This window comes from Schistocerca nitens, chromosome 3, assembly GCF_023898315.1.
Source record: "Schistocerca nitens isolate TAMUIC-IGC-003100 chromosome 3, iqSchNite1.1, whole genome shotgun sequence".
NCBI classification, from domain to species: domain Eukaryota; kingdom Metazoa; phylum Arthropoda; class Insecta; order Orthoptera; family Acrididae; genus Schistocerca; species Schistocerca nitens.
In genome coordinates this window covers 691,863,646-691,875,778 of record NC_064616.1, presented here as the reverse complement: position 1 = coordinate 691,875,778, position 12,133 = coordinate 691,863,646, and the positions used below count along the sequence as shown (strand labels likewise).

Genomic DNA, 12,133 nt, shown 5'->3' with positions numbered 1-12,133 from the left:
AACTTCTTCAGCCTTGTGTTTCATGTGAGAAATTCTGTTTAAATAAATATAGGATCTTTGACTATTTAGGGTGTTTGGAACTACAATAACACATGTGTAAGGACCACAATAATATTGGAGCTATTTGAAAGGTATTAAGTTGGATATTTTGTAGTCAAAATAATCAGAAGCAGAAGTTAAATCTTTGTGTTGTTGAATGTGGGGTATGTAACCATCAGCAGGTATCAGCTGTAAAATCTGTTGTGTATTTGTGTTTCTGGAACACTGTATTCCAGTTTCATTTGAAACTGTGAATGACTTGTGAACTGTGGTATTCCACAGTAAAAAAGATAACAAGAATTAAAAGTAGAAAATGTAACACAAACATAGAGAGTGGTTGTTGTTACCTTAAAAAAATGTGTGAATACCAATTTATATATCATGAATAAGAAATCGGGCACAAAATGGACAGAAGAAAGGAAAAGACAATGTGGGAGAAGCTGGAGCACTGTAAAAATAGGAAACAAAGAAAGAAGACAGATTGAAGTTACATCAATATGAAGATAAAATTTTGCATAAGTTATTGTTTATTTGTAGGTCGTGAATAGTGAGTATAAATGTCCCAGTATATTTAACACATTCTCACAAGATTCTTTTGTTGTTTTTAGGTGAATGTAACCCTGAAAAAGTATGGCTCAAAGCTGGAACACCAAGGAATAAAAATAGAATTCATTGGTCAGATTGAACTCTATTATGACAGAGGCAATCATCATGAATTCACATCTTTAGTCAAAGAACTAGCTCGTCCTGGTGAACTTATGCAAAATATGTCCTATGCTTTTGAGTTCCTTAACGTTGAAAAGCCTTTCGAGTCGTACACTGGTTCAAATGTACGACTTCGGTAAGATGATTTTAAGTTATTGCTTGTATTTATTTTGAGTCAATGAAATGTCTCAAAATTTCGTGATGTAATACGATCATAAAGTAATAAGATTTTCTACTAAGTGGACAGAATCATGAATACCTTCTATACAAGCTAATAGTGTCAATTTTTTATTTGTTTGTACTTTAGTTTTTTGATGTCATGGGGCTAAATTCAGATTTTTTCCTATAGTTCACTGACATAATGTTAATATCACTTCTGTTACAGGTATTTTTTGAGAGTTACTATTGTGAGAAGGCTTTCAGACATAATTAAGGAAATGGATATTGTTGTTCACACCTTATCTTGCTACCCAGAAATGAACAACAGCATAAAAATGGAAGTTGGCATAGAAGACTGCTTACATATAGAATTTGAGTACAATAAATCAAAGTAAGTTATGTATGAAGGTGTATTTGAGAACCTTGTATCCTCGCATTGCTCATGTATATAAAACTTGAGTTGAGAGACAGCTAAAATAATGTGACGTCTTAGGCTAAAATAATGCTTCTGGAAAGAACAACTAACATTTTGTCTGTTTTTTTACCTAATTAAAACAGCATAATTTACAAAGGTTCAAATAACATTTTGTGGCTCTTTTAATAAGCCTGTGTGACAAATTACGATAACTCCACATTATGTCAACGAAGTCTGTGTATTTGTCACCCTTATTACAATAGTATGTTTTACCATGTAGGGTCATCTTTTATTTCCAGGTAGATAAGTTAGTTGGACAGCAACAAAGGAGAGAGAAAGCAAAGTGAATGAGACAGTGGACTGTGAAGGTTAAAAATGACATGGAAGGAGTGCTGATCAACTTAAAGCATCAAATATGAGAACCCATGGCATAGAATCGTGCTTTGGAACATAGAACAGAGTATAAGAAACATAAAGATGAGAAGTATAGAACTTGGAAGAATGACAAACAAAAGAGATGGGATATTTTGAATAAAAAAAAGGAAGATGGGAAATTTAAATAGAATAAGACCATCTCAGTCAGAAACAGTAGTGATACATATGGTATTATATTTCAACTAGCTAGAAATTTATTGTATACCAAAACAATCTGCTCGCTCCTACCGCCGTTTTAGGAGTTTTGTTAATGCATTCATTTTTTCAGAATTGCCTTTCAGGCTTAATATAGAGCAACTTGTTGAAGTAATGACTAGCTGTGTAGATGAAACATTCACTGATGCACAATCTATAGGCCAACTGTTGTAATACCGGTTAATTAGTCACAGTGCATTTCATTTTGGCCCCTGAGAGAAAAATGAAGCTGTTTTGCGGACATTACTTGCCAATGGCACAGGCTGATTGTAAATGATTTACTATTCAAACAAATAAGACAGCTGGTGAGGTCAGACACTGTAAAATAATAACCTAATTGATAAGATACTGTTTTTAAATAAGAGTTTTAACTGTCAACAACATTGATTGAATTCATTAGAGACTATGCAGGAGCTCTGCTGGACAAGTGTTTTGAGGAAAATGAAGAGGCAGTGTCAGTTGTGCCCATATTGAAGGAACATCCTGTAGTCACTTGAATGGTATTCAGGAAACCACACAAAAAATAATTGATTGTTCAAGATTTGTACCTTTCTTTTCCAGAATAGCAGTCTAACCCTTCTTCATTTGTACCACCTTACTCGGTAATAAATCCGTTGGTAGTAGAGGGCATGTGTAGTATCACAGAACCAGTTTGTTGAGCCAAAATGTAGGTGAAGACATTTTCAGATGTTTCTCCATTCTGTGTGAAAGGGTCTCAAGAGGCTTGATGGGATTTTTGAAACACTGAGAAGGTATTTGGTGACAAAGTTCACTGTAAAGTTCCAAAATCATTCACTAGTGTTGAGTGAGCTAAAAATTTGGGATAATTTTGATAATTGCAGAACTACACAAAACACCTGAGTTACAGGAAAGGTGTTGTTACTTAAGCAAAACATGGAAATGCTGAAGAGATTTATACATTTGGCTCACACACATGGTGTTTATAAATGCAAAACTTCACTCACACCATTATGACAAAATTTAGATTAAGGGCTGTTGAGAAACATAGGGTGGGGTGGCAACTGTTGAATGGAAATTAATCTCTCACATTTTGCACTATCCGCTGAGTTTTTGATGCTTCTCTGCACCTTAGTGCTGAATTGACAATGTTTGTTAAACGAATGGTGTGTAATGTACCTGCGAGGTATGTGTGTGGTGCACATAGGGCCCAAAGCTATTGCAGCCTTTCTTCTCTCTTGGGCTGCATACCCTTCCCAATATCCACCCCTTCCCATCCTAGCTCTCCTCCCCACTCCTCCTGCCCCACACCCCCCACCCCCACCCCTTTCCCGTTGTGTACCCATGTGGTTGAGATGCCTGAGAGCAAAGGGATCACACTTCTGGTACCAGAGCTGTCACCACCTCATGTTTGCCTAGGTGTGATTGCTCATCTTTTTGGGGCATCAGAACTGCTGCCAACTACTGCCATGCCAGGCAGCCTTTGCCGCAGCTGGGTGGCACCCACCGGGTGAGCCCCTGATTGGAGTGGGTGGTACCAGTACCAGGGTGGACGCTCAGCCCGTGAAGTGTGCTAAGCTCCATACTTGTGGATGCTCTTCCATGGCCGTGTCTTCAGACGGGAATGGTTCTCTCTCTGCTCCTACTTTTGCTTTCATGGCCTTCACCTCAGTGCCCACCCCCTGGGAGGAGGCTCAGGTCTGCCAGCTTGGAGCAAAACCCTTTCCCCGTTAACATGGTTCGTGCCAGGACAGACGGAGAGACTTTTGCCACTACCAAACCACTCTTTTTCTTGAACATATCAAAGATAAATTTGGTGAAGTGGGCTCACTTAGTAAGGTGCGATCTGGTTCCCTACTGATTAAAACCTCTTCTGCTGGTCATTTGGCTTCCCTTTGTGTTTGAAAGTGCTCAGGAGACATCCCAGTGAGCATTACTCCTCACCACAGCTTAAATATGACCCTGGCCATTGTTTTCCACAGGGACTACCTCCTTCAGTCTGACAGGGAACTCGGGACTAGCCTGAAACAGTGTGGTGTTTGTTTTGTCCAGTGAGTCCAGAGAGGTCCTAAGGACAATCATGCTGATACTGGTGCTTTCATCCTGACTTTTGTGGAGGGGGGAGTCAAAATTATTTTTTACCGTAGTGATGTGAAGGCCCTATATCCCACCTCCCGTGCGCTGTTTCTAGTGTCTCTTCAATCACATCTTCGTGATGTGAGGCAAATCCTCACGTGGGGAGTCACTGCACCCCATCGCCCAAGTACGTGAACTGCTCAGGCCCACATTCTCCTCACTGACTGGACTGCCCAATCTATATAAAGGAAAGGAAGATTCAGGAATTCAATATTCTCAACTGTCTATCCTGCTCTGAGGCTGACAGAAACTCAACCATCTCCACCCTGTAACTTTAACGGTTACCTCTGCTTCTGTCGTCTCTTTCCCACTTCCTTCTTACCTCTGTCCTGTACCCCTTCCCTTTCCTCCTCCCTGGTGGTGGCTATTCCCTCTCCTCATGGAACCACTCCTTCTCCACAGCTGGAGAAGAAACCCTCTCCTCTGACACCTGCCAGGAATGTGACGCCCTTCCCTATAGGATTACTCCTCCCCGGTGTCTCCAGAACAAGAAGCCTGTTACTTTGAGTCTGACACGGGACACATGCTCTGTGAGGCTCAATGCTGCTCATTCTCTTTTGGGTCCTGATATTACTGTGGCTTGCTCTCTTCCCGACTACACCTCCTCTCGTCCTGAGGAGGAGGAGGAGGAGGAGATGCATAACCATAAGTCTTGGGATGAGGTCCTCCCCCCCCCCCCCCCCAAAGTCATGGGTGTCACTCCATCCTTACCAGTGACGGACATGGACTTGGCACAGTGACCAATTATGGCCCATTCAGTGTCCATCTGGTATCTTCTACTACTCACTCCCAGTGGGACTGTAATGTTAACAATTGTCACATTCCAGAATTGCGGTCCCTTCTTTCTCTACACTCTGTAGCTTGTGTTGTATTGTGGGTACTCATTCGCCGACTCTTCGTGGTTTCCAAGCCTACTGTTGGAACCAAATCAGCCCTTTGCGAGCCTCCAGTGGTGTCTGCACCTTGGTCCACACAGAAACAGTCAGTTCCTCTTCATATTGCACTGGAAGTGGTGGCCGTTTGGATCACTTTGTGGTAACAATACGTAATCCTTATCTTCCCCCACACTAGCCTCCTATGCTTCCTGCTATTCTTGCCCTCTGTAGGCAGCTGCTGCCCCCACCCCCCTCCCCTTTCCTTCACCTTGGGATTTTAATGCCCATAACACTCTGTTGGATGGGACTGCGGCCACTGACCAGTGAAAAATTTTTGAAGACCTGCTGGCAGGGCTTGATTTCTGCCTCCTCAATACTGGAGCCATGACACAATTTAGTGTGGTGCACAATACTATCTCAGTCATTGATCTTTCCATCTGTAGCCTTGGATTCCTCCCTGCAGTTCATTAGGGAGTTCATGACAATTTGTGTGACATTTTCCAATTATCTTTTCTTCAGCAACGCTCACCTGGATGCCCTCCCAGTCTGCCTTTTTTAATGAGTTGGGATTGCTTTTCCATGGCTGCCATCCCAACCACTCCATGACATGACAGCATTGATGAGTCTGAAGAGACTTTGACTGATGCTATCCTTTCAACATCTGCTTTGGTGAATCTCTCTTCCCTAGGTTCAACCTGATGGAAGACTGTCCCTTGGTGGACACCTAAAATTGCTGTGCCTAGTAAAGGCTACCCTCGTGCCATCCAACATTATAAACAGCATCCATCTATTGACCATCTCATGGCCTTCAAACAGGTTTGTGCCCGGGCCTGTTACCTTTTTTTCTTAAATGCCAGAAATGAATTTTTTGGGAACAATATGGCACTTGCCACAGGGACACATACTCCCTCTTCGCAGGTGTGGGTAAAGATCAGGTGCATTTCTGGCTGCTGTCCTACAGGTATCCCAGCAATTTCCCTGAATATTATCCTCACCAGCCCAGGCCTCAGCATAAGCCCACTATTCACCCACGTTCCATCTTCTCAAGCACCATCTAAAATGACTCCTTCTATGTTTCGTTCCCCGCTGCCTGGAGCCTTATAATGCCCCATTTAGCGAGTGGAAATATGCCAGTGTCCTTGCTCTCTGCTGCAACGTGACTCCTGGACCAGACCAGGTACACAATCAAATGCTTCAGCATTTATTGGTGGCTAGCCATCGTCATATACTTATCCTTTTTAACTGTCTCTGTAGCAAGGGGGAATTCCCTTCCCGGTTATGAGAAAGTGTCATTGTTCTAGTTCTGAAATTGTTTAAATCACCTCTTCAGATGGACAGCTATCATCCGATTAGTTTAACCAATATTCTGTGCAAATTACTTGAATGTATAGTGAGTCAAAGGCTGTGTTCTATCCTAGAATCCTAGGAATGCAGCCCAGGGTGATTTTTTTCCAAAGCTGCTTGACTGCGTGTAATTTAGTCCATCTGGAGTCTGCTCTTTGAACGGATTTTGCCTGGCATCAACACCTTGTTGCAGTCTTTTTCGATCTGCATAAAGCTTACAGTACTACATGGCACCACCACATCTTAGCCACCTTACATGAGTGGGACATCTTTGGTACAGTCCAAATTTTTATCTGGAACTTTCTTTCATATCACACTTCTCAGTTATAGATTGGTGCCCCCAGAGCACCTCCCATCTACAGAAGAATGGGGTCCTGCAGGATTCTGTTTTGACGGTACCTATCTTTTTAGTGGCTATCAATAGTCTGGTGGTAGTTGAGGGTCCTTTGTCCCCCCCCCCCCCTTCCTCTTTGTATGCTGATCATTTTTGCATTTATTTTTGTTCGACCACAATACGAGTTGCTGAATGCAGACTGCAGGGAACAATACATAGAGTGCAACCTTGGGCTCTCACTCATGGTTTCAATTTTTTGGCTGTGAAGACCTGCACAATGCATTTCTGTCATTGCCATACAGTCCATTCCCATGCCCTGTTGACATGGTTTTCCCATCTTGCATCAGTTAAAGTGGAAATGTTGGTCGCACCTATGTGCTCTTCGATGCCTCAGCGACACCAACTGGGGCACGAATGACTACTCTGATACAGCTCTACAGTCCAGTCCCATCTAGATCGTGGGAGTCTTGCATGTGGTTCACTATCACCTTTGACATTACAGATGGTGGACCTGATATAGCATTGTGGGGTACAACCGGCACCTTTTGGACTAGCCCCGTGTTCAGCTTCCTAGTGGAGGCAGGGGTTCCACCCTTTCAGATTCTGTTTCAACAATAGTTGATCACTTGTGCATTGTGCATTCGCTGCTCTCCAGAGCACCCAAATTACTGTCTCTGCTTTCTAGATATGGAGATCCACCTCCCACAAAGGCAGCTCAGGTCTTGGGTTACTATTGCTATCCACATATGGTCCCTTTTTTTCTGAATTCCTCTGTGATTCACTTAGTGCGCGGGTGATGGGACATCGCAACTCCATCACCTGATTGACTGACGCTGCTACCACTGAAGACACTATCATTTATAATTACTGAATATTAAGAGCAGTAAGCGCGTGAAAGAAACCACGTGTAGCGCCATCAGCTTTCCCCTCTACTAACACTTCTCAGGGCCAGCTCACGTACACCTCTGTGGTGCATCCTCTATCCACAGCTCTGTCTTGACCTATCACAAGGTCTAAAAGATTTGGCTCATCCTGAAGCCCTCTGCAGCCAGTTCTTCTCTGTTCTTGGCATGTTTCAGGATCCAGAAGTAGTCTATACTGATGGCTCAATGGGTGCCAGTCGTGCTGGCTTTGCTTGCATTCATGCAGGCTGTAATGAACTCTGCTCCTTGCCAGTTGGCTGCAGTGTTTTCACTGCGGAGTTAGTAGCCATCTTTCATGCTCTTGAGCATAACCTTTCCTGCACTGGTGAGCCCTCTCTCCCCTGTAGCAACTCTTTGAGTAGTTTTCAAGCTCTTGACCTGTGTTGCCCTCCCCATCCCTTGTGCCTGACTATCCAAGATTCCCTTTTTGCCCTCAAACAATGTGGACCTTGGTAGTCTTTGTCTGGACCTCGGCTCATGTAGAGATCCTGAGGAATGAACTCACTGACAAGCTGGCCAAATTGGCTACCAGTAAGCCTCCTCGTGAGATTGGTATTCTGGAATTGGGCTTTGAGTCGGTATTATGCCATCAAGTTCTAAGGTTTTCGAATACAGAACAGCATTTTCTGACAACATCAAAGCAGTGCCAGCAGCAGTGCATGTTACGTTCATGGCATGTCTGAGACAGTAATCCGGCTCATTGAAACCTAAATACCTCTCCCGTAAATGGGTGTAGCTTCTTTAGATGTATGATGTGGCATTTTGTTTATAGTTGGGAGATGCGTCATTTTTGGCCATATACCAATGTTGTCTAGGATATGTCCAAGTATTTAACTTGGAGTTGAAAAAAAAAATGTGAATTCAAGAGGCTGCACTAAAGCATGGCTTCTTGCTAGATGTGAAAAAAGAGGTTGAAAATGTTCCATGTGGTCTTTGCTTGTGCCCCCCTGTAATGCACAACTGAACATATGATGAGTAATCTGTTGTAAGAAACAATGAAAAATTGTTCAGGCACATGAATTCTTGTGGAAGCTGCAGATATTGGTATATGCCAAGAATTGTATTGACAACTACTTATTGTTTGGCATCATTTACTGGCAGCTCTAGATACTCATCTGGTGACTCTTATCTTTTCTGCCTATAAACTTAATAAACACCCCTTCAAGCTGCAGAACTTAGTACGCACCAGTTTAGCACAGCTGTGCCCAGTTGAAGTAACACTGCTTGGCAAGGACATGAGTTTCTGTGACCGGCAGTTTATTGACTCATGAGGACATTTATCGCCTCAAAAGAAAAATTAATTCCCTGACATGGCATTATTCTGTCAAAAATGCTTATTCTGCTTCTGATGCAATAATGTAAATACTTTCAATTCTGCCTGTGGTAGAAAGAATGCATAATAAAAGTTTTGTTGTGAACTAGAAAATGTTAGGACAGTCATTTAATGTTTTGGCCTATCATCCCTTGCTGGGAAGAATTCTGAAAAGGAAGGCATTTAGTGAAAGGGCATGGTGGTTGTCCTGGAATGAGATTCAGGAGCAGCAGCATACAGTTACCCTCTTTGTCCGTGTTCATCGAACTGAAGGCCAGGTTGGCTTCTTTGAAAAGGGCACACTCGGTTTCCTTCCTGATCTGTTTGTCATCTAAGCTTGTGCTCCATTTCTAATGACATTATCGTCAACAGCACACTACACTGTAGTCTTTCTTTCTTTGAAAATGCATGTGGCCCTGGTGATATGGTTGGTGCGTTGATGTTCCACTATGATAGCAGTGACAGTTATTTCTGCTAGTGGAGCACTAGTGACTGAAATATCATTATTGTTGCTTTTGCTGTTCTGCCATTTCCTGAAGTGTCTGCTGCTGCTGCTGCTGCTGCTGCTGCTGCTACACCTGCAGCAGTTGTGGGGTGACATAATCCATGTTTTCGGATTTATGTATTATATTACATGAATACATAACAGAATTTACAACCATTTTTTCTATTGTACAATCACTGGCAATATTCAGAATAAGAGTTACTTTCACTACTTTGCCCATGGATTGGGAGACCAAGAAAACAGCAAAGCATTATGACTGCCAGACAGTGACCCAATACTGTTTAAGAGCACTAATAATTGTGACGAACTACCTTTTCTACTGTAGTTACAGTGAGTTGTGAACAAAAATGGGACATACTGAGAGGGGCAGTGGCAGTAATTGGGGTGTTACCTATTCCTGATGACAGGTTAATGCTTGTGGACCTACGGATGTCATAACTTTTGTAAAATTTCTGAAGAGTGTGAACTGAAACAATTTTCATGAAATTTCTGAAGACCTTTGAACTGAAACAGAAAGGCTACACTACACAGAGCTGCCTACACTCAACTGCCATATAGTATTAGGTGCATACTTAGGCAGTGTCTCATATGCTTATAAGTCATAAATACTGGTTTGATTTGCTCTGCCTGTGTACAGTGAGGTGGGCAAGTAATTACTGCCAATTTGGACACACATGTTAAACTGTTGTGTCAGACGTTTATTTAAGTATCATAAGTAATGTAAATAATGTCATCGTCTTCAGTCCAAAGAGTGATTTGTTTCAGATTGCAACACAAGTCTGTCCTGTGCTAGTCTCTTCATCTCTGAATACCTACTGGACCTATGTCTGTTTGAACCTGTTGATTGTATTCATGCCTAGGTCTCCTCCCTCTACAATTTTTACCCCTCAAACTCTTCTCTGCTATCTCATTGACTATTCCTTGATGTCACAGAATGTGTCCTATCATCCGATCCTTTCCTTTAGTTAAGTTATGTCATAAATTTATTTTTTTCCCAGTTTGGTTCTGTACCCCACCTCGTTAGTTATTCTATCTACTCATATTTTTTCAGCACTCTTCTGTGGCACCACATTTCAAAAGCTTTTATTTAATCTTGTGTGAATTGCTTATCATCCACATTTCACTTTCATACAGAGGCACACTCGAGACAAATGCCTTCCTAAAAGGCATCTAATCTCCAAATCTATATTCTTTGTTAACACACACTTTGTTTTCAGAAATGGTTTTTCTTGCTATTGTGATTCTACGTTTTAATTTTATATTCCCTCTCCTTTGGCCATAAACTTTTTATTTTGCTACCTGTATAGTAAAACTCTTCCACTTCTTTTACTGTTTCACTTCCTAATCTAATTCCCTCAGCATCACCTGATTTCATTCAATTGCATTCAGTTACCCTTGTTTTACCTTTATGTTGTTCATCTTATAATCTTTATTCTCCTGTCATTGATTTTATCTGATCTTCGTGGTGATGATCAGATCTAGCAGAGAATAGATTAAAATTTTCTCCTCCATGTCCTCTGCTTGTAGCCATTCGCCATGTTGAACTCATTCAGCCTATTCTGAAGAACATAAGTCGTCAATTGGTTAATGCAAATATTAGTATGTTGGTAGTTTTAAAACATGTCTCATTGTGCAACATACCCTTTGATTTGTGCCCATAGAAGTTGTGTTGTGTTGAAAATGTAGTAGTTGCAGAACTGTGTGTACTTGTACATTTGCAATACAGTTGATTTCATAACATTTTATGTTTAACTTGAGAATTTCTGTGAGAGTCAGAGGATCCACAGCATGATATTGGCTCTCTTTGCGTTCATTGTCTGGTGTCTCATCACCAACTACTCGTGAAGGATAATGCTCATTTTCCACGACAACTTCATTTGAGGCGATATGAAATACACAGTTTCATCAACCATATTTTTGATGGCTCAAGATTAATTGTCTGAATAGCTCTCTTTTTGACCTGGAATACTGATTTTCATAACATATCCCAAAGTACGACCAGCTAATACAACAATTTTTCCAGCCCAGTCTGGTATACTTCAAAATGGCCCTAACCATTGCTCTTTGCCTAACTTTTTCCTCATATTCTGGTTTAGCCATGTTTTACACAGCAGATGAGACATCATATTCCTGGAGTATCTTTGTCAGTATCCCTGTATCCATTTAACAACAATGTCATTATGCTCCATTAAAATTTTACTTCCTTTGTTTGTATTTAGGTATTTGAATCATAAACACATAATATTCATTACAGTGTGGCAATACTGCATTTGAAGTTAATAGGTTTTTGATATTTACAGCATAATTTTTCAGTAGTTGGAAATTCATTTTTGTTGTACGTATTGAGGGACATCTGTGAAATTCATTGAAATTTGACATTTTCTGTTTTCTGTTCCATAATGTACTTTGACTTTTCTGAGCATTTTGGTATATAATACATTAAAATCAGACAATTGTGAGACCTTCAAATAATATTTTTAATGTTGACATGAGACTGTCAAATTTCGTGGCTACGCATATACTGTCACAGTTGAGCAGTCATATCTTAGGAACTACACAGTCTAGAAGGCTGTGAATTGCTTTGTTTTGTGCCTACTGCTACATCTTAAAAGTTGGCATTACGAATAAACAAATAAGTCCTTTGTTTCTGATACTAGTTTTCGTTGAAAGTAGCGTGAATATCTGCTATTTTTGTAGTAAGTTAGCTTCTATTACTTTTTATACATAAATAAAATGACAAAGCGTAAAAGTAACTTCAAGAAATGCAAATGTGTAGGTAACAGGTATGTCAGACCTGC

General features: G+C 41.1%; 1 protein-coding gene across 1 annotated transcript in view; it reads left to right on the top strand.

Moving 5' to 3' along the window:
• The window catches only part of LOC126248653 (vacuolar protein sorting-associated protein 26B-like), a 71,197-nt gene that overhangs the window by 31,837 nt on the left and 27,227 nt on the right, over positions 1 to 12,133 (top strand). The window contains exons 3-4 of the mRNA XM_049949839.1: positions 648 to 880; positions 1,130 to 1,294. Of these exons, the coding sequence (XP_049805796.1) occupies positions 648 to 880; positions 1,130 to 1,294 (398 nt within the window). The remainder of the gene's footprint in view (positions 1 to 647; positions 881 to 1,129; positions 1,295 to 12,133) is intronic.